At 38.5% G+C, this 23,378-nt stretch overlaps 2 protein-coding genes across 2 annotated transcripts in view; one reads left to right on the plus strand and one right to left on the minus strand.

Annotated features, from left to right (window-relative positions):
• Nucleotides 1–1,776: 1,776 nt before the first annotated feature.
• RGS9 (regulator of G protein signaling 9) overlaps nt 1,777–23,378 on the plus strand; it is a 112,586-nt gene continuing 90,984 nt past the window's right edge. Inside the window, exons 1-2 of the mRNA XM_069076576.1 lie at nt 1,777–2,015; nt 22,519–22,615. Coding sequence (XP_068932677.1) covers nt 1,959–2,015; nt 22,519–22,615 — 154 coding nt within the window. The 5' untranslated portion in view covers nt 1,777–1,958. The remainder of the gene's footprint in view (nt 2,016–22,518; nt 22,616–23,378) is intronic.
• Nucleotides 7,663–9,719, minus strand: LOC138152604 (cytochrome b-c1 complex subunit 1, mitochondrial-like). Its single transcript, XM_069076575.1, has 2 exons — nt 9,316–9,719; nt 7,663–8,892 (listed from the first exon to the last, which is right to left on the minus strand). The coding sequence occupies exons 1-2, from the start codon at nt 9,702–9,704 to the stop codon at nt 7,839–7,841; spliced, it is 1,443 nt and encodes a 480-aa protein (XP_068932676.1). The 5' UTR covers nt 9,705–9,719; the 3' UTR covers nt 7,663–7,838.

Here is a 23,378-nt window from a genome sequence, read left to right on the forward strand (position 1 = left end):
ACTGTGAATAAAGAAATTTGAAGACATTTTCTTTGCAGAGGGCAAGTAAAGGCATAAATAGTATCAGTTCTTGGCACGTACACTACAGGATGTACCAGAGATTATTCACTACTGCCTTGGTATTCCTTGAAGTTCTTTATTTCATCCAGAGAAATTGAGCTCTTGCTTTTTCTTTCCATTTATCTGAGGATGGGATAGAGAATGAATACGGTCCTATCTCTGCTGAAACCTTTTATTGATCACAGTGTGCCTTGTGTAGATAACACTTTCTGATATATCCCCTTCTTCCTCTCGAAGAACCTTTTATTGTAAAGAAGAACAATAGTTGAGTAACTACCAACTCAGACAAATTTACACTCATAGTCCCCATCCATTTGATGAAAGGAAGGTGGTATATTCCCTCTTCCCTGGGGCTAAGATAACCCTGGGAACATTAAATTGGTTGTCAAGTTATCTTGGTGGGGAATCTATTCACAAAGGGGGGGAACCAGATTCTCTGAACCCACATGGGTGGAGAGTCATTGTACCATGTAAAGTTAAAATATGCTGGACTGGGATTCTGGAGACTTTGGTTTCCATTCTCATTCAGCCATTAATTTCTTGTAAGGCCTTGGGTATTTCTGTTCATCTCCATGAGTCTCAGTTTTCTCCAGAATAAAGGGGTTGTACTAAATAATCTCTGAGGTCCTATGCAGCCCTAATATAATATGCAATGTATTATTATGCCATCTTTTTTTTTTCAGGTCATATAATTTATTGCAGTTAACACTTTAAAAATTCACCAAGAGTACAAAACTAAGCAGCATCATAAGTTATTGTACTCTAGTTTCTGTACTTGCTTAGGAAAATAGACTCTTAACTTGAGGAAAATATTTCCATTCTCTTTTTATACCATTCCATACTTCACTTTCCATCCCCAACTTCTCAATGCCTGCAAAAAGGTGGAGAGGGAAGAGAGAAAGAGAGATTTTTCTCTATGACCATATTGAGCCATGGAATCCCAGGGTTGGAAGGGATTTTTGAGATCTTCTAATCTAACCCTGTCATTTTATAGAGAAGGAAATAAAGAGCCAGAAGAGAAAGTGAGTAGCTTAAGACCACCCAGGTAGTTAAGAGGCAGCTAGATGGCACAATGGATAGAGCCTGAACTAAGAACCAGGAATGCCTGAATTCAAATCCCACCCTAGACTAGTTGTGATCTTTACTTGTGTGATCCTAGATAAGTCACTTAGCCCTTGTCTGCCTCAGTTTCCCCATTTGCAAAATGAGGGGTAGTAATAATAGCTCTTACTTCCCAGAGTTGTTGCAAGGACCAAATGAGAAAATATTCCTAATGTGCTTTGCAAACCTTAAATCAATATATAAATGCTAGCTACCTCTATTATTACTCCTAGACTCAGGATTTGAATCCAAATGTTCTGACTCCAGATTAAATGTTCTCTATGCACGCTTATCATCATTCTTACTAATTGTGCTATTTTCTGTTTGACAGCATCTGTCAGTGAATGAATGAGGCACTGAAGTAGTGTGTTAACCTTGTCTCTATCTATTTAAGACCTGGACAGAGGTGATTGCCTTTTACAAATCCTCTTATATATCCTCAGCTCTCTCATTACCTCATTGGAATTTTGATGTAGTCTTGGTTGGGTGCACGCCCTCCCCCTTGCGGACAGATGGTATAAGTACAGCTCATGCTAATAAACACAGAACCACTTGCTGATTGGGTGGGTGCCTTATTCCACAGCTGCTTTTCAAGCAGCTTGCTGAGCCAGACTAAATCATAGCAGCAGCAGCAGCAGCAGCCAACACCATCTATCACCCTATTCCTTATCATTACCTCTCCTTGTCCCTAGATCATAAGATTTCTTGTCTTCTAAAAATTTTTGGTCTTTTAAATTTATTTTTAACTACCACACCATCACTTATTTAACTGATTCTGAGACTGTTCAGTTTCCAGGATGACAATCAAACATCAAGGCCAGCAGTACAGGCCAAGAATGGCATTCCTCAGAAAGGTAACGCGGGGGGAAATAGGTGGGGAATAAAACCAACTCTTCCTTAGGAGCCCAAACCTGGACAATACCTACAGGTTCAGAAGTTGTGGGAGGGGGACAGAAGTGAGGAGCAGGTACGGTCCCAGTAAAAAGGCATTTGTTTTTAGTTGTTACCATTAATGATTTTTGGTAAATGTATTGTGAAATGGTGTATGTATGTATGTATGTATGTGTTTGCTTAAAGAAAAAGCTATTTAGGTTTCCAAACTGAGTGGTATTATATAGAAGAATAAAAACACACAGAGCTCTTGTTTAGAGCAGTGTGTAGCTGAAAACAACCTGTTAGATGAGAAAACTAAGGATTAGGGAGCATCTCGGCAGATCTGTATCTGGTCTAGGTTTTTCCCTCCTTGTGTAATAGATGCTTGGCTACCAAATGTATTCTCTACTGAAACTGGTTTTTCTCTGAGCTGAAATACAATATTTGAAAGGTTTTGTTTTTGTTTGTTTGCGATACCCTGTATTGTAATGAGGTATTTCACAGGGGCATTGGTCATATTTGAATCTGTATATATCTGTTCTTTTGTGTCCACAGTGGCTTTCTATACTGTTTCTTTTGAATTACAAAGGTTTGTGGGACTAAGCATCCTGACCAGAAAACTAAGCATTGTGCAGTGTATGCATGGGGTTTGCTGAGTCCCACTGAAGGAGGAAGTGTTGTTCTTGGTCTCATTTTGTTTCAGCATTTTGTTAGAGAGGGTTTTAAGAAAATGACTTGAAGGGGATTAGGCATTAATCCACCCTTTCTCCACTTCTCCCCTCCCCATGGCTTTATTTGTGAGTGCTGCTCATCTTCTTTGGCTTATCTTTGGGAACAATATTAGCTGAATCCTCTGTGATAGACTGTAGCCCCTTGCTTCAGATTGGTGATAGGAGCCCCAGCTTCCCAAACAATCAGTTAGAAAATATGTCCAGCTACTCCAAAAAACTCAGGAACCTATCTCAGTTAGTGAATGTAGGAGATTCATCAATGAAGCTTGGAGCATTAGTCTATCTGAGTTATATCTCAGAAATGTTTACATTGTATGTTTTAGTATCTTCAATGCAGAGAGAAAGCAGTACCAGCCAAATTTTTAAAACCATTTTTGAGGGCTTTACATGTATATCTATCTATTATTTTTGTTCTATTTCTTCCTAATTGAAAATTTCCTTCCCCAATGCCACTTCCCAGTTGAGACTCAAGATCTTCATCCTATCCTTATACGGAAACCCCAAACTAAATATTAAGATTCCTGTTTTTAAAATTCTAACAGGCACATTTTATTTGTCAATGAGTTATTAAAAAACTGTCATGTGGAAGATGGATTAGCCTTAGTACGTATGCTAGGCCACAGAAGGCAGAACAAGGGGCTATAGTTGGGAGTTATAGCTTTCTATAACTAGGCTAAATCTGCCTATGTACTATATAAAGAAAATCTTCCTAGCAATAAGAGCTGTCTAAAAATGGAAAAGCTACTTTAGGAAGTTGTGATTCCCCCTTCACTGGAAGGCTTTCAGTGATGACTGGATGACCTCCTGTTGGGAATGTTATAGAGGCGATTCCTGTATGAGAACAAACTGGTCTTGTTATCTTTTGGACTCCCTTTAAAATCTGAGATTCTTAAATTCTTATTTTATAGATTGGTTCTTTTGAAATACTTTTGATAGGCTATGATTCTGGACATGATATAATTGTATTTGTTCTCCTAGTTCCTGGTTCCTGTCCTTGTTTCCTAAATTATGTTTTTTTTTGTTTTCTTACAGAGTTTAACTAAGTTTTCAATGGCAAATAATCCTTGCAAATTACAGAATGGAAAAAAAAACAATTTTAAATTTAATATTTATTATTTTTTTCAATTAATAAGCATTTATTTTCATTTTCTCTCATTCTCACTTCCAATAGGACAACAGCAAAAAAAAAAATTAAACCCTTGTAACAAATATGCATGCTCCAACAAAGAAACTTCCCCAAGTTGTCCATGTACCAAAAAAAATCCTATCAGTCTGAAACCTTAGTCCACTGCCTCTCTGTCAGAAGATGGATAGCATGTTTCAGTATGAGTCCTTTGGAATATTGGTTGGCCATGTGTAATGGGAATGTAAATTTGTAAGATCTTCCCTGCCCCTAGGCTATAGTGCACCTGGAGCCTGGGGTGGGAGGCTTGTTTTTCAGTAGATACTTCTTGATTGGCCAGTGAGTCAATAAGGTTGTTACATTCTCTGAGCCAGGAGAAGGCTATATAAGCCCTGATGTGTAGCTTTGTTTTGGGGCTCACTTTGAGAACTGTTCTGTGATTTGAGCAGATGAAACTCTGGAAAGCCGTTGTCCAGAGCTCCCCAGCTTTGAAACCCAGATGTTGTTTGGTATGGATGTAATGGTTGGACAGTTTGGAAATCTGTCTACTTGATCTGTTTTTGTCTTGATAATTCTGTCTGTATACTTTGAAGTTTGGGGTGCTGACCTTTTTCCCCTGAACTAGGTAAATGATACATATTTGACTGATTAAAGTAAGCTTGTTAACCCATTTTGAATTGCTTTCCTTTATCAAAGCAGATCCAAGAACCTGTATTAGCAGACACCCTGGGGATGCTGGGGTGCTTGCTGCTACACCATGGCATTAATAAGAGTCTTTCAAAGTTTTTAGATACATTATATTATATTGTTATATATACAATATATTGTTATTGTATAAATTGTTCTCTTGGTTTTGCTCACTATACTCTGCATCAGTTCATATAAGCCTTCCCAGGTTTCTTTGAAACTATCCTCTTTATCATTTCTTATAGCACAATAGTATGCCATCATATTCATATACCATAATTTGTTTATCTATTCCCCAATTGATAGGTACCCTCTTAGTTTCTAGTACTTTGCCACCACAAAAAGAGCTAATATAAATATTTTTGCTCATATAGGTGCTTTTTCTTTTTCTTTGATCACTTTGTAGTATAGACCTACTAGTGGTGTCATTATTAGTGATATCACTATCACTGGCTCACAGGGTATATGTTAGTAATTTTGAGGACAAAGTTAACAAATTGCTTTCTAGAGTGGCTAGACCAGTTCACAGATCTACCAATTAGTGCATTAAAGTACCTATTTCCCTACAGTCCACCCAGAATTTGTCATTTCCAATTTTTTGTCAACCTAAACAAACTGAACTTGTTCCTGAGTTGTTTTATTTGCCTTTCTTTAATTATTATTGATTTGGAGCATTTTCTAATATGACTATTTGATAGAATGGATTTCAATTTTTGAAAACTGTTTGTATCTTTGACTATTGAGTGGGAATTGGCTCTTATTCTTATATATTTGAATAAGTTCCCTATGTATCTTAGAAATGAGATCTTTATAAAGGAAACTTGCTGTAAATATTTTCCCCATTTCCTTTTCTTCTAACTTTAGCTGAATTAGTTGTTTGTGCATTTAAAATTGTCCATTTTACATTCTTTAATCTCTAATTCCTATCCCTTGTTTGGTCATTAGCTGTTCCCCTCTTCATAAATCTAACAGGCAATTTCCCCATTGCTCCTCTGATTTGTTTATGCTGTCACTCCGTATGACTTAGTCATGTATCAGTTTGGAGCTTAACTTGGTAGATAGTATGAGATATTGGTCTATACCTGTTTTCTCTCAATATTACTAGAAATTTCTATCAGACAGTGAGTTCTTACTCTAATAGCTCAGATTATTGAGTTATCAACACTAGACTTGATCTTTCATTAAAAAAATGAAAATAGCAAATGAGTTATCTATTTAAAATAATTCAGCTCCTAGTTTTATTTATTAATTGCCTTTTGCCTTTAATTTCATTAATATCTTCTTTGCTTTTAGAGGTATTTTATGTTTAATTGTGGTTTTTAATTTGTGGGTCCTCTAGTTTTTTTAGTTGAATGACCAATTCATTTATCTTTCTTTTATAGGTAAAAGCATTTAAAGATATAATTTTTTTCTAAGGATTGCTTTGGCTATTTTCCAAAATTTTTGTCTGTTGTCATTATCTTTAATAAAAGCATCTATTGTTTGTATGATTCTGTTTTATTTTTCTATTATAATTTTATTATCTAGATTTCCTCATTTCACTTTTCCTTTAAGTACTTACATGCTATGCCATTTAGTGCATATGATATAGTATTGTCATTAATTCATTGTCTATGCTACCTTCTTAGCAAAATGTAGTCTATTTGGTTGTCTCTTTTAATTCTTTTTTTGCTACTACTTTGTTTGAGATCATGATTGCTACCCCTGTCTCTTTAACTTCAGCTAAATAGATTTTCATCTAACTTCAGCGTAATAGATTTTGCTTTATCTCTATATTTTACTGCTAGTGAATCTTTATGTTTCAAGTATGTTACTTGTAAACAGCATATTGTTGGATTTTGTTTTCTAATTCAGTCGGCTTCCTTCTTCCATTTTATGGGTGAGTTCGTCCCATTTACACTAATTTTACTACATACACTAATAATACTTCCCCCATCCAATTCTTTTATGCTTTTTCTTCTCCTTGTTTCCTATCCACTCTTTATAAAGAAGAATGTGGTGAGCGAGATGGAGTTTTTTCAGCACCAATGTTATAGGTTTGGTATTATCTGCTTCTGTTTCCTTTCCCCTCTTCTTTTCCCCCTTACCTGTAGCCCAATTATAGGTTCTTATCTTTTCTTTCTTTTTAAACCTCTCTTCCTAATCCACCATCTGTGCTTAGAGTTTGTTTTACTTAAGGCATATTTCTTCCTTAATGTACTCTCCTTCTTATTCTCTTCCCTTCTCCCCTTTCTCATCTGTTTTTCTGTTGAAAAATGTACTTCTAGGTGGCGCAGTGAGTTAGGCACTGGCCCCGGAATCAGGAGGACCTGAGTTTGGTTCCGACCTCAGACACTTAACACCCACACAAAAAAAACTAGCCGTGTAACCTTGGGCAAGTTACTTAACCCCAATTGCCCTCCCAAAGGCAAAAAAAAATATTAGGGGGTGGCCAAGTGGCTCAGTAAGTAAGAGCACCGGCTCCAGTGTTGGGATGACCTGGGGATAGAATCTGGGCTCAGATACTTAGCACCACACCCAGAAATAACTGGCCGTGTAACCTTGAGCAAGTTACTTAACCCGGATTGCTTTAAAAAAAAAAAAAGAAAGAAAAATGTACTTCTTCACTCTACTGTGTGCATGTTCTTCTCTTTTTTGACTAGTTTGAATGATGGTGAAATTCTAATGTCACCTCTTCTTCCCTATTCTTTACTCCTTATTTGTATAGTCTTATAGTTATGTATTACAATTATGTGAGATAAATCTCCCTCACTCCAGTATATTTCTTTGTTTTGAACCATAAAATCCTCAAAAAAACAAACAAACCACACCCCCAGTCCTTTTATCTTATTAGACTTCCTCTATGACTGCTGCTGCTGAGAGTTCTGAGGGAACACATGTATCATCTCTCCTTAGTAAAAAGTAAACAGTTCATTCTTGTTTAGTTCCTTATGATTGTTCAATCACATTTGTCTCTTTAACCCTCTGTTTGTATTTTGAAATTTCTATGCAGTGCTCATTTTTTCATATGGAGTGCTTTGAAGTTCTCTGTTTCATTAAAGTTTCATTTTTCCCCCTCTGTAGAATTATTCAATTTTGCTTGGTAAGTTATTATTATTTTTTCAAGTTAAATTAATTTTATTTAAACATGATCTGAGACAGGACTGCTCACCCAAGAACCTGGGTGGCTGTTACCCGGCAGAGTTGTTGGAGGGAGGCCTCCTGAGCAGAGTGCCTCCAGGGACCTGGGTCTCACAGCTCCCACCCTCAAACAGGCGTGGCCCCTAAAACCTCATCCAGAACATGCCACTGCGGATCCGGTTGTAGTCAGGGAGTTGTTCGATGGGACCCACTGCAGCCACTGTAGGGCACTGGTCATACAAGTATTTGGAGCAGACTTCTCGAATAACACTAGCATCAATCTCTGAAATCCGGCTCTCCCATTCAGACAAAGGTATGCGGCAGCCATAAGTGAGAAGGCTACGTCCAATGTCTTCACACACAGGGGTGGTACCATCCAGATGAGACACCAAAGCATTCCTCAGGATGCTTTTTTCCCTCATCACTTCACTTTCAGTGGCACTGATACACAGACGCATCCACTGTCCCTGAAGGAAGAATACCATATCATCTATGTTCATTTTATCAGTGATAAAATGGATGCCAAACAAGCCGGTTTCTGTGTAGCAGATGTTGAAGGTCTGGAAACTCTGGCAGAGTTTGTTTGCCACAGAAACAGATGCCAATGGACTCGACTGGTGCACGCCCCCTCCATAGGTACAGTCATAGTGACCAATGATCGAGTTGGCTACTGAGAATGCAATATTATCAGGGTTGGCCCAGCTTGGGCCCTCAACTGCCGTAGCCACATGAGCGAGAGGCATAGCATCATCCCGGTGACGAATCTCACTGTCTGTGAAGTGGCAGGATGAAGGGAGAGGCACAGCATCCTCAGTGTATGCCATGGGGACACTGCCAAAATGCTTCTGAGCAAGGTCCACTAGCTGCTTGTGTTCCACACCTCCTGCAGCAGCCAGCACCATTCGAGGGGCCTTGTAGAAAGTATCAATAAACTCAGCCAAGTCTTGCCTGGACAGTTTCTTGGCATTCTCACTGGGTCCTTCCACAGCCTGGGCAAGTGGAGTGCCTTGGTAAGCAGTGGCATGAAGATAATCAAATACCACATCCTGCAAGGAGTTGTCATTTTCCTGCATTTCTTGAAGAATCACGTTTTGCTCCTTCTCAATCTGAGAGTCCTCCAAGCTGCAGTTCTGCACAATGTCACGCAAGATTTCAACAGCTTTAGGAAGATCCTTACTCAGTGCTTTGATATACCATGTTTCCCCGATAATAAGACCTATCCTGAAAATAAGCCCTCCCCTTACTGTGTAAGATTCCTCTAAAATAAGCTCTCCCCCGAAAATAAGCCCTATTGAGATTGCTACTGTAGTGAAGGTGATCCCCTGCGCTACACGCTACATTACGGTACCCTCTGTATGCACCGTTCCCCCCCCGGGTGAAACGCACGCCGCGCTCCGAGCTGCATCCAATCAGAGCTGCAGCAGTGAGCGCGTCATCCTGTTCTTTATTGAATTCATTATTGAATAAAGGTACATTTTTTTGTTCACATTTACCTGTTTATTAAAATTGCTGTCAATGTTCATTAAAATAAGCCCTCCCCTGAAAATAAGCCCTCTGGTGTTTTTCTGTCCAAAAAAAATAATAAGACAGTGTCTTATTATCGGGGAAACACAGTAGTATGCAGTGTGTTCCCGAGTGCTATAAGCATTTAGATGGGCACCCATCCTCTCTATTTCTTCTTCCAATGCTTTCCCAGGACGCTTCTTTGTACCCTTGAATGCCAAGTGTTCCACAAAGTAGCCAGCTCCATTGTTGTTTTCATTTTCATAGCGGCTGCCAACATCTATCCAAACTTCCACTGTACAGGTATGTTGGCTGGAGTCCTCAGAAACCACCCGGAGCCCATTGTCCAACATAATGACCTGAGTTGCTGGAATGTTCTGGAGAGTCTGAACAGAGGTAGCTGCACTACGAGTTGTGGGCAGCTTTAATACAGAAGGTGAGCCGCGGGTGCGCAAAAGGGCCCGAGCCGCGGCACCGCCGACTTGGCATACAGAGGAGGCCGCCATCTTCTTCCCTTCCTTCCCTCAGGCTGGGCCATAAGTTATTATTATTATTATTTTATTGTAAGCTTATAGCTTTCTCTTTCTGGAATATTATATTCCAAGCTCTCCACTTCCTTATAGTGGGGGCTCTTAAATCTTTTGTGATTCCAAAAGTGATTTCTTGGCACCAGAAAATCTTTCTGGTTGTTTGCAATATTACAATATTATTTTTTTTTGACTTGCAAACTCTGAATCTTGGCCATAAAGTTCTTGAGAATTATTATTTTGCATTTCTTTTAGGATGTGCCTAGTAGATTCTCTCATTTTCAATTTTCCCTATGGTTTTATGAGAGCTGGAAAATTTTCTTTTATTATTTCCTGAAATTTGATATCTAAGTTCCTATATTACACACATAGCTTTCAGGTTACTGAGTGATATTGGTCTATTTTTTTATATGAGATACCATTATTTTAGCATCTCTCTTGTTTCATAGAGTCATGAACTTTTATTTGATCCCTTATAATTTTTAAGGAGTCTGTTGCTTGGGTAAAATTTTGTACCTCTGGTGTCAAGTTGTTAATTCTCTTTCTAATTTTTTCTCCCATAGTTCTCATTTCTGTTCCATTTTTTTTCTCTTTCATTTCATTTATAAAATCATTTTTTTTAATGCTCACTTCACCTCTTCCAGGAATTGCAGCTGAACTTGTATCCAAACTGTACTTTGCTTTTAGATGTTTTGGAGTCATTCTATTTTTCTAGATTTATGACTTGAGTGCTCCTGTCATTATAATAGCTCTCTATGGTAGGATTCTTCTTCTTCTCCTTCTTCTTCCTCCTCCTACTCCTCTTTCCTGATTTCTGACCTTGTGTTGTGGCCTGAGTGCTGTGTACTTTTGGAGACATTGGCTTGCTTGCTCATGCCTCTGTTTTCTTTTCTGCTGCACTTTATTGGGGGTATTGAGTATTATGTTATTCCAGGATTTTGGTCACAGTTGAGACTGAGAATCTTCATGCTTTCAGTGAAAGTAGTCTGATCAAGGGTGAACTCTGAGAGCTGACTTAGCTGACTTCCTGGCTAGAGCACCACAAGTTCCTGATTTGGGTTTGGGTCTCAGCGATGCAGATATGGACTTGGAGCTTCAGTAGATTGCTGCTGTATTCAGTCACTGTCAGTTGGAAAGCTCTAAGGGTTCAGAGTGACAGAACTTCAGGCTTCTGTTTGGTATGGGCTTCCTACCCTACATATTATGCTGCAAGCTTCAGATGGGGCTGGAACTGGGGGTGAATCTGAGAACCTGAATCATTCCTGAATTCAGAGCCAGACAATTGCTACTTTCATCTTTACTTGTTTCTTGATCAGTACACAGCCTAGGACCTGCAACCATTCCTTCCTTTGAATCCTCTTCCTCCCAGGCCCAGGTGCAGATGTCCTCCTCAGTTAATACTGAATATATGACCCAGTGCTGAGTAGCAAGTGATAGTTGGCACCTGTTCTTATTCCTCACACAAAGTCAGATGGGATCTGGTACCTCTTCCTGCCCTATTGCATAGCTGTTGCCAATCATCCAAACAGAAATGAAGTACATAAGTTTGGGGTTTTTTTTGGTCATGATTAGGTTGAAAAAAGTTCAGTTAAAACAAAAATCTATTTTCTCTTTCTCTCATCATATAATATGGCTCAATATTATTCCAATTCATTAATTGCATAATTTATTTACCCTAACTGATAGGCACCACCTTAGTTTTCAGTTCTTTACCTCTGTATAAGATATTGCTATGAATATTTTAGTACATATGGATACTTTTTCTTTCTTATAACTTTTTGGGGGTATAGGCTTAGTATAACTGGGTCAAAGGGTGTGTCTATGTAATGGCTTTGGGAATATGAAGATCTTCTCTGCCCCTTGGCCCCTTGATAGGCTTAAGTGAATCTGAGAACCTTCACTGATTTGAAAATATACTCTGCCCCCTAATAGGCTGAATGTGGTCACATGGAGCCTGTGGTGGGAGGCTTGCTTTTCAGGAATGCTCACATCTTGTTACTTTGTGATTGGGCAGTGTGTCGAAAGGGTTGTGACCCAGGAGAAGGCTATGTATACCCTGATGTGAGGTTTTGCTTTGGGGCTCGCTTTGGGGCTCACTTTGGGAAGAGTTGTGTGATTTGGCCAGATAAAACTCTGGGCAGCTGTTGAGACCCTCCCCCCTACCTTTGAAAACTCAGATGTTGGCACTTCCCTCTCTGGTAACTAACTAGGTATGGATGTAATGGTCAGACAGGTGGAAGCCCTGTCTGCTAAATTGTGTTATTTTCTGTTGTAACTTCTGTTTGTATTCTCTGAAGTTCAGGGTGCTGACTTTTTCCCCAGAACTAGGTAAATGATATGTATTTGATTGATTAAAGTAAGATTGTTAACCCATTTTGAGTTGCTTTCCTTTAGAAATGCAGATCTAAGAACCCGTGTTAGCAGCCTGGGTATGCAAGGGTGCTTGCTGCTGCAATCTAGTCAAGTAACTTTTGGAGCATGGTTCTGTAACATTTAAAATTAAGGTAGACTGGGGTGGCTAGGTGGTGCAGTGAATAGAGTAGCGGCCCTGGAGTCAGGAGGACCTTAACACTTAACACAAAAACTAGCCATGTGACCTCAGGTAAGTCACTTAACTCCAACTGCCTTCCAAAAAAAAAAAGCAAAAAAAAAATTAAAATAGATTGAGGTACAAAGTTCCGTGCATAATCAATTTATTAGTAAAGTGCAAATTTACCAATAAGTAGGTTCTCAGCTTCCTCAGCAAAGATAAAACCCAGAAGAATGAGGGGGACAGGTTTCTTTTATAGATTTGGGGAGTATAGAAAATAGGAAGGCTAGCATCATAGATGGAAGAAAATATGATTGGGTAGAAATTGTGAATGAGGGTTAGTAATAACTCCCTCCTTCTCTTTTTTGACTAAGAAATGGTCATTGTTAGAGTTCAGCTTCATCTTCAAGCAAGTGATAGCAAACCAGACTTCTTTGGATAACAAACCAGATTTGATTATCCTTGAAGGATAGGTTGGTGGTGTAAAGATATATAAAGACAATCACAGCAACTCTTCTGAGGAGTGTTGCTGTGAATAACTTTAAGACTCTAATCGCATAGTATACTGAACTCTATTCAGCAAGAAACTAAATCATAACATTCAAGAAATTAAAGCATAGCATTCACAAAAACATAACATAACAACTTATTACTATGGTGGTCACATAGTCTTAAAGCATATCATTCAGTTTATCTTATAGTCATTTTTAAGGGGTAGCAGAAAATACAAAAACCATCCACCTCTAGGTCACAGTAAGTTACAGTCTCCTCAGTCCATACAGAGCATCCAAAAGGAAAGTCCTCTTTCATCTTGACTAGAGGCTGGCTTCCAATCATCCTTAAGCAGTAGCAGAAAGTGCAGATACCATCCACCCCTAGGTCGCAGTAAGTTACAAATCTCATCAGTCAATACAGAGTTTCTCTTTCATCTTGACTTGAAGCTGGCTTCCAAACCCCATGTCTCCTTCTTCACGGGCTGATCACTCCTAATTCTTGCTTGGATTCACACATAGGCAATTCTCCACTCCTGTTCCATATCTCAGCTCCTGGGGGACTTCTCCGCTCCAAGCTCTTCACAGTTTCTGTTTCTAGGAAAACAAAACTTAACAGGTCTACAACAATATTTACACACATTGCGAGTGCTATCACCTCAATTCACTTTTGTCTGAGAAACCAATACAGAACAACAGATAGGACTTCTGTCTGAGAAACCAACACAGGACAACAGACAGAACTTCTATCTGAGAAAGACAGATCAACAGGCAGAGCACCAACATCACAAACATTCTCCCTCTCAGTTCTGCCTGCTCCCAGCTCTGCTCATGCTCTTATCTGCTTCTTTCTGTTCCACCCTTTTTGCAAGCTCTTCCCATTGTGGGCTGCCATCTGATTACATTTAGTCTATTAAGGAGTAGGGGAGATCTTCGAGCTCCCTTAGGCCTATTAAGGGCAATACAATGTATATTGTTTCCAAAGACTCTTGATATAATCAAAGGTGAGGCTCAAAGGCACTTGATTAGCTATAACTCCATCTCAGAAAAACAGCAAAAAATCTCATTTTGCTTGCCAAGATACTAGACCAGATTTCCTAGTGTCCACCTGCCTCCTTCAAAGATAACAGATTTCCTCAACACAAGAATAGAAAATGATTAACAGGAGAACTGGATTTCTAAACTTAACTCATTACAAGGCAGCTAAATTTATGAACTACATTCAAGAAAGAACTTTGACTTAGGCGGTTATACGACAAAATCAATTAACTGTAAGGAGGATCAATTAAAAAAAAAGAATCCATCTGATTATTTAAGTTTCAAAGTGCTTTCTAGAATGACTGAACCAATTCACAGGTCTACCAATAGTGCATTAATGTACTTCTACCTTGGAGCATATATTCAGACTGATTAAAAACAAACTGGGTAGAAGAAAGCAGCCTTTTCCTTTTCGTCCTCTCCCATAGTGATCTGATTGCATACTCTATTTAAATTCAGTACTCATAAACATTGCCTATCTTTCATGGGCATAGCATTGAACCAATGTGATGACGCACTGGTACACTTTAGTTCTTTTGTTCAAAGTGTGGTAGTCTACATTCATTTGTATCTATCCATTTTTTTTTTTTGCCTTTTGGAAGGCAGTTGGGGTTAAGTAACTTGCCCAAGGTTACATGGCTAGTTTTTTGTGTGGGTGTTAATTGTCTGAGGCCAGAAACGAATTCGGGTCCTCCTGACTCCGGGGTTGGCGCTTTACTCACTGCACTACCTAGCCGCCCCGTATCTAACCATTCTTTTTTGGCACTATGATTATAGGTGATGGACTACTGGACTCCGTGATGAAACTATTGACCAGTTAGTATTGGTTTCTTGACACCTTATGGTACCATTTTAGGCTTTATGGACAGAGTGGGTAGTCAAAGATCAACTTTTCTACACTGTATACTGTGCCTCTCTTAATGTATCTTTGAATAACATTAGCTTTTGGGAACTGCCATATTACAATATTGACTCACTTAGAACCTGAAATCCATTAAATCCCTCAGATCTTTTTCATAAGAGTTTCTGCCCAGTCATGTTTGCCCTGACCTTAATTGTGAAGTTGTTTTGTAGAACTCAAGTGTAGAACTTAAATTTATTCTTATTATATTTCAACTTACCAATTCAGCACTGTTCTAACTTGTGGAAATCTTTCATAAATACAGATTCCATTATACAGCATTGTCATTTCTCTAAGCTCAAAGTTACCTGCAAATCTGACAAGTGTTCCCTTGTTCCTTTCTCACTGGGCTTTCATCCATGTCATTAATTAAAATGTTGGACAGATTTATGGGGTGCCCTATTAGAGAACATCTTTCAAGTTGACATTAACACCTGAATAATTATCCTTTGAGACCAATCACTTGGTCACTTCCAAATGTACCTATCTCTACCATCATCTAGCCCATATCTCTCCATCTCATCATAACATAGAATTAAAGAATTCATCAAATACTTTGCTAAAACCTAGGCATACTCTGTTTTTAGCATTCCCATGATCTATTACATTGATAGCTCTGTCAGAAAAAGACATGAGAGTAGTCTAGTGTGACCTATTATTCATGAAGTTGTATGTACTAGAATTTTGCCAAGAATAGAAGACAAGTTCTCTGTTGTATTATTTGCCAAATCAATCTTCTATTTTTTTAACTGAGACATCATTTGTCCTTTAAAATACTTTCAGTTTATCCCAGCATCTTTCAGAGATGACCAATAATAGTTCAGTAATTACATCTGCTAGTATTTCATTACTCTACAATTTAATTTATCCAGGTCTGGTGATTTAAACCCATTGAAAACAGCAAGATAGCTTTTGATTGTCCTTTTACTTAGATTTACACTCAGTCCTAGACATTTCAAACTTCAGAAGTTTAGTATATTAGGAACAGATGCACTGAGAGAAAAACTGGATTCCTAATTTTTAAGCTTGAATAACATATTCTGAATCCCTGGCTTAGTTGGGGCCCTCCTAAGGGCTAATCTAAGTATTATTTATTCATGCCTTCAGAAAAATGTATATAGGCAACTTAACACTTCAGCAAGTGTTGAATAGGGTATTCTTTCTCTCCAACATTATGAACATTGGAATTAATGCCTAGATTAGAGCATCAAGTCCTCCATCTTCATTGACAGGATCCAGTGCAGAAAAGATGTACATGAGACACAAAGAAGATTTTCTTAATAATGAGGGTTGTTAGAAAATCATCTGGAAAGGTGATGTGGAGGAGACTGTGAAATTTCCATCTCTGGAGGTCTCAATAAATAAGGTAGATCCTCATTTGTCTGTGATTCCAAGTGTGTTTCTATTTGAAAAGGGATGGTCTAGATTGCCTTGCTGGTGCTTCTCAACCTTTGGGACTCTGTGACCTTGATAAACCTTGCCTTTTGGGATCCTACATAGAATTTCCAGAATGCAGTCATAGAAAAATCTGTCAGAGCCCTTATGGGAAGGACTTCTTAAATATTTCCATGCTACCCTTCTCTCCCACACCCTTCCCTGTGTTTCACAATTGCTGAAAAGGAAAACTAATCTCACTGTTTTCAAAAGGCTCTTTAGTTCTTTCTACATGATCCTCAGGGAGATTATTTTTAAGTTTATAGGAATCTTTAATAAGTGTCATTTTTTTTCCTTTGGAGAGAAAAAAAATGAACTCAAGAGCCTAACTCAGAAACCAGGTGTATCTCCCAGCATCACTACCAATCATCCTCCTCCCATATGAACAGAAAGTTGTGGGCTTGCCTAATTATTTTTTTTCCAATGTGACTTTTTACCTGGACAGCTAAAGCATATAGTTAGAAGGAAAGATAGATGTGGAAGGTGCACAGTGCTGTGGATTCCATGATGTAAAAAAGAGAAGTGAAAAAAACCTTGGTTTTTTTTTGGAGTGAAAAAACCTTGGTTCAAATCTAGGCTCTGACACTTATCACTTGTATAACCTTGGGTACACACTTTACTTTCTTGGCCTCAGTTTCCTCATTTGTAATATGAGGAGACTGGACTAGACTGATTTTAAGGTCCCTTCCAGATGAGTCCTATGACTAATCTTCCTACTATATATATATGTATATGTATATACATACAAATATATATATACATATGTGTGTATATGTTTATATATATACACACACATATGTGTATATGTACAAATAGGAAACTTGTCCACATTACAGGTGACAAGTTACTTTAGTGTTTGTTTGGATTTTGGAGACAATTGAGGTTAGGTGACTTGTCCAGGGTGACACAGCTAGTAAGAGTCCAAAGGCTGGATTTGAACTCAGGTCCTCCTGACTCCAGGGCCTGTATTCTATTCACTGTGCCACCTGGCCACCCATTGTCTTAGTGTTTTTAAAAAGACTTCTCTGCTCAGAGAGGAGGTTGAGTACCTGGCCTCTCCTGGTAGGAATGTATTTTGTGTCTTCAATTCAACTGGCTTTTGTTAAGCATCTAATATGTATCAGGTGCTTGGGACACAAAGGCAAAAATCAAATAATCTCTGACTTCACAAAGGTTACTAATTAGAAACAGCATACACATAGATAAGTAAATATAATATATGCATATATGTGAATTTGTATCTATTGCAATATTAGCTAACCCTCTGTCAAACTGAGATGGTCCTGGTCACTTCCTCCTTTACTACCATCTCTGCTCATCGTCCTCTCTGGGCTCAGAGAAATGAGGAGAGGGTCAACCAGTACAATCCTTTTTTCTATGGGGACCAAATTCTGAGTCCCAGCTCCCCCTGAAACTTCCCATAAAACTTGTATTTCAGATTTAAAACAACCATAACAACTAAATACACAGCAATTTCAGAGGTGGGGGCACTAATTACTGGGGAAAATAGGAAGTGCCTCTTGTGGAAGGTCATATTAAGCTTAGCTTTGAAGGGAGTTAGGGGCTCCAAGAGGCAGAAGTGATGAGCAAAGCATTCCAGGCCTATGGGATAGACTATGCAAGGAGGAAGAAGATGATATATGTGAGCAGTAGAAAGAAGGGCAGTTTGGATGGGGGAATGTAAGGGGGAGCAATATATTATGTATTATGTATGTATGCATGTAAGGGGGAATAATAAATATAATAATGTATTATTAGGAATAATAATAATTGATATATAATTACATAAATTATATTATAAAACTAAATTATATATTAAAATTATATAATTAAATTAATCAAAATTAAATTATAAAAATAAGTTATATAATAATATATAATTATTATCTGGAAAGATCTATTAGAGCCAATTTGTGAAGGACTTTAAATACCAAATAGAACAGTATCTATTGGCACTAAGGAACTAGTGAAGCATCTGAAGCAGAGCAGTGACATCATATCTTAGACCAGTGGCTGGTGCTACCTCCTAGCCTACTCTCCCCTATGGGTATTATCAATTCACCTCATTCCCTGCGTTTGTATCATTGACCTAGTGGCCTGAAAGTCTGCCAGACCCTGTCATTGAGGAAAGCCAAGGAACAACAGTTTCAAATGCAACTAAATTAATATTTTTCTGTTCCAACCCTCCTCCTTTCCCTTTCACCCCATCCCAATGCTTTGAAGAAAACAAAACACATTTCTAAATTAGGAGCCAATGGGAGCTGTCTGGAAGCCAAGAGAGTCTGTTTACATATTAGCGAACTATCTGTAGCTGTTATCTGGGGAGTGATGAGACTGAGACAGAAGGGATGTCTTTGCTAGCATTTGTTTACACATCCAATTACAGTGGCAGAACTCCTAAAATTGTATCATCCTTAGTATGGCACTTGATTTGGGTCCAGAGACCCAAATAATAAATCCTATCCTCAGCATCTTAAGATAATAAATTTAGAGCTGAAAGGGACATTAGAGATCATCCCTTCAGAGACTGTTAAGTTCTCCCTCATTTGATAGATGAAGATCCTAAGGGCATAATCTAACAGTTTATAAACTCTTGACTTTCCTAGGGTTGCCAGTGAAAATAATAAGTAACAACTTCTCTGAGCTTTAATTTCCTCATCTGCAAAATGTGGCTGCTAGGTGGCGCCATAGCTCATAGAGTGCTGTGCCTGGAGTTAGGATGTTTTCCTGAGTTCAAATCTGGCTTCAGACACTTACTAGTGGTGTGACTTTGTGTTAACCCTGTTTGCCTCAGTTTCTTCATCTGTCAAATGATCTGGAGAAGAAAATGGTAAACCGCTCTAGTATCTTTGCCAAGAAAACCCCAAACGGGGTCTCAAAGAGTCAGACACAGCTGAACAACAACAACAAAAATGGGACAAGTGGTAGCATTGGGTTGTGATGATCTAATGAGATAAGGTATGTAAAGAACTTTGCAAACCTCAAAAGGCTATATACAAATACGAGAATTCATTGTTAACTAAGCATTCCCTATCTATTATTTTAGGCTTAAATGTTTTTAAAAGTATGTTTTTTTAAAGCCACAAATAAAAGATACCTGATTATGAGTATTTCTTACCACCCAAAGAAAATATGCTTCTCAAAACTCTGTGATCTAACCAAGTTGGACTTCAAATGGTCATGTGTTCCTCAAGCATAATATACCACCTATCATTTCCGTGCCTTTGCAATGACTGTTCCCTATCCCTAGAACACATTCCCTGCTTTAACCTTTGCCTCATAAAATACCTATATGAAGCCTTCCCTGACCTTCCCCTCATCTACTTTGGATTTTGTTGTTCAGTTGTTTCAGTCATGTTGGCCTCTTTATGACCCCATTTGGGATTTTTTTGGCAAAGATACTGGACTAGTTTGCCATTTCCTTCTCCATTTCACAGATGAGGAAATGGAGGCAAACAGGGTTAAGTGACTTGCTCAGGGCCACACAGCTAGTAAGAATCTGAGGTCAAATTTAAACTCATGCAGATTAGTCTTCCTGATTCCAAACCTAGCACTCAATCCACTTCTCCACCTAGCTGCCCTACTAGCTACCTCCTATTTATTTTGTGGGATTTTTTTTTTTTGCCAGTATATGCATAGACCTATAAACACATTTTGGCTCTCTCAATAGAATGCAAACCCTTGAAAATAGAAATTGTTTCATTTTATTAATCTGTGCCCCCAATGCCTAGCAAATGGTAGATGCTTAATAAATGCCTATTGATTTATTAATTGATAAATCTGGGTTGCACCGTCCTGCAAATACATACAACATCGATGGGAGGAGTAGACACACATATCAAGTTCACAAGTAGAGAGGCACACCTGTAGTCAAAACACAAGTATGGAAGAACAATTTATATCTCTGATGTTTCAGGACTGCTGGAGTCCTGGTCCTGTTATCACTGACTTGGGGCTGCCAATTCTGCTGGGTGCTGTCATACCGTAGTCACCATGGCCTCCTGCTTATGACTTCTCTGAAATCCTGGCCTAGAGTGCTACTATCCATTTTTTCTAGAAAGACCTGGGATTACCTTGGAATAAATAGGAGCCTCCATAATTCTGCTTCCCCAGCCTTGACTTTGAACATTGTCTTCTCCAATGGTACTGGCCCCAGGCTCTCTGGAATGGACATATGCTCAAATTCAAAGCTGGATTCCTCTATGTGCTTTTTTGGCAAAATGGCATTACTGATGAGATGAGAAGAGGAAGCCAGCTTCCCCCAGCATCACCCTGCAAAGTTCAAAAGGTGTGTGAGAAAAGGTGTGAACTCTTAACTGTGACCTTTTCCATAATTGGCTGTCTTTTAAATTCTCCCCAAACATCACATGTTAGAAAGGTCAGCTCTGACCCCCCTTCAAAATTTTCAATTCTCAACCCCCAGCTAATACTCTTGGCTCTTTTATATGCAGATGTACTCCTCTGAATCTAGAGTTTTTGAAAGCTTGAAAATATAGCTTTTTAAAGTCTGAAAGGGGCACACCTTTACATCTCATTGTCTCTGTTACTTGTCCCTTAACTATTGTAACTTTGTCAGGAGGATTATGGGGACACAGTCAATCAGAGCTTTTCTTTTCCACATCTTTTTATAGTTATAAGAGTTTTTAACCTTCACATATCTCCTACACTCCCTCCCCTGCAGGAGCAGACTCTTTTCCATATTCACACTTTTAGCTGACTGTTATCAAAAAGCATCTGTTGCGGGTGGCTAGGTGGTACAGTGAATAGAGCACTGGCCCTGGAGTCAGGAGGTCCTGAGTTCAAATTCGGCCTCAGACACTTAACACACACACACACACACACACACACACACACACACGCTGTGTGACCTTGGGCAAGTCACAACCCCAATTGCCCTACATTCCCCCCTCCAAAAAAAGCAGAAAAAAAAGCATCTGTTGCTAGAACAAGGCTCAGAGGCCCTCTACTGCTCTCAGGCCTCCTACAAAACAAACTCAGAACTCCCAGTCTATTGCTACCCTCTAAGCTAAGTGGTTCAGTTGTACAAAAACTGCTTTCATTTTTATTGAAACGCTCTCTGATTTAGGGGCTCATCATAGACATGTTTTGATATTTGATTAAGTTATATCAAGTCATGAAGCATTTATTAAATGCCTGCTATGTGCTAGGTATTATTCTAAGTGCTGAGGATATGAAGAAAGTCAAAAAAGGGAGTTTATTTACAGTCTGATGGGTGAAAACAATGCAAACAACTATGTACAAATATGATATATAAAGGATAAATTGGAAATAATCTCAGAGGAAGACATTAAGATTTAAGGGAGGTCTGCAAAAGGCTTCTTGCAGACAGTGGGACTTTTAGCTAAAACTTAAAAAAGTTGAAACCCAAGGAATCTGCTCTCTCCTCACCTCTACCTTCTAGAATACCTCTTCTTTCAAGATGCCTCTCAAATAACACTGGCTACATAAAGCCTTTCCTGCCTGATCTCATCAATGATTATCTGGTATCCTCCCCTAAAACAACATTGTATTGTATAATTGGCAACTAGGTTATTCAGTGCAGACTTGAACTCAGATCCTGCCTCTGATACCAACTGTATGACAGAGGGCAAGTTCTTTAACTTCTGTCAGCCTCAGTTTCTTCATCTGTAAAATGGGGATAATAATAGCACCTACCTCCTAGGGTTCTTATGAGGATCAAATGAGTTAACATGTGAAAGATACTTTGTAAACCTACATAAATGCTAACTATTATTACAATTATTAACTACTTTGCATTTATTTTCTTTATATTTATTCTATACATACATACACGTACAATATACATACATACATATATATACACACACCTTTGCTGTTTCCCCCCTTATAATGTAAGTTTCTTGGGAATAGAGATTGTTTTCTTCAAAGTATTTGTGTGCCCAGTGCCTAGCACAGTGCCTGGAACATAGTATACTTGTGGATTGATTGTAGAGAAACTCTAAAGTCCTGCTCCAATGCCTTAATATGCTAGGGGTAACCCTGGTTTCTTCAAGCCTATGTCAGTAGAGTGTATACTTTGAGAGGTCCTCCCAAATTGGAAAGTCTTCAAGTGTGACTCAAGTGACAAGACTCAAGTCTGTCATCTGAGGACCAGATGAGCTGGATGAAAAAAAAAATTACAAATACTTTTAGTTATGTTTTATTAAAGCCAGAAATAAAAAAAAACTTTATTCTGGATATCTGACATCATACAAATAGAATATCCATGTAAGTATGCCAAATATCTAGAATCAGGTTTCTTTTTCTTCTGACTTTAATAAAACATACATAATTAAAAAAATTTTTAAATCTGAGGAAATAGACAAGAAATGCTTTGTTAGGACTTATTTTTTGACCTCCCTCCATTCTGTCTTTCAGATCGAAGACTTGGTGAAGGAGATGCAGAACCCAGAGACAGGAATCAGAATGCAAAGCCAGAGGGTCATGATTACTAACATCCCTCATGCAATGACAGGTAGGCCTGGCAAAGACTTGGGATGTTCTGAAGCTGAGGTTTGTTCCTGGAACAGAATGCATTCTTATTACACCAGTTGGATTAAGTCATAAACAGGAAGTGATAGAAGTCAATTCTAAAATAAGGTTTTGATGTTGTAATTCCCAGTGGTGAGAGTAGAAAGAGAGATGATTTGAATGTGTCATTTCTTGAAACCATTTTTCTTAGGAGGTCACAATTTAAAAGAAATAATATTTTATTTAATGCAGTTTGTTTTTTATGGCAAAACCACTTCTCAATAATTTGCTGATTCCTTCCCGTTTGCTCTTTCTTATAATAGAAAAAACAATTGAACAAAACTGACTGATGCAATAATCACAACTGATAGAGTATGTAACATTCTGCATTCATAGTCATACTTTTTAAAGCAATTTATTATTATTATTTGCTTTTTGGAGGGGGGAAGGCGGGGCAGTTGGGGTTAAGTGACTTGCCCAAGGTCACATGGCTAGTAAGTGTTAAGTGTCTGAGGTCGGATTTGAATTCAGGTCCTCCTGACTCTAAGGCCAGTGCTCTCTATTCACTGTACCATCTAGCCTCCTGTAATGGAAATGCAAATTTTTAAGATCTTCTCTGCCCCTAGGCTAAAGTACACCTGGAGCCTGGAGTGGGAGGCTTGTTTTTCAGTAGATACTTTTTGATTGGCCAGTGGGTCCAGAAGGTTGTTACATTCTCTGAGCCAGGAGAAGGCTATATAAACTCTGATTTGAGGCTTTGTTTTGGG

Source organism: Petaurus breviceps, unplaced genomic scaffold, assembly GCF_028583685.1.
Source record: "Petaurus breviceps papuanus isolate PSGF00001 unplaced genomic scaffold, PetGlider_PUasm1.0 90925, whole genome shotgun sequence".
Classification (NCBI taxonomy): domain Eukaryota; kingdom Metazoa; phylum Chordata; class Mammalia; order Diprotodontia; family Petauridae; genus Petaurus; species Petaurus breviceps.

Excerpts from the sequence above, each read along its gene's own strand:
- LOC138152604 (XM_069076575.1), bottom strand. The coding sequence starts at position 9,704 with ATGGCGGCCTCCTCTGTATGCCAAGTCGGCGGTGCCGCGGCTCGGGCC. Across the intron at positions 8,893-9,315 it reads AGCACTCGGGAACACACTGC|ATGGTATATCAAAGCACTGA; the intron begins ATACTACTGTGT and ends TATCGGGGAAAC.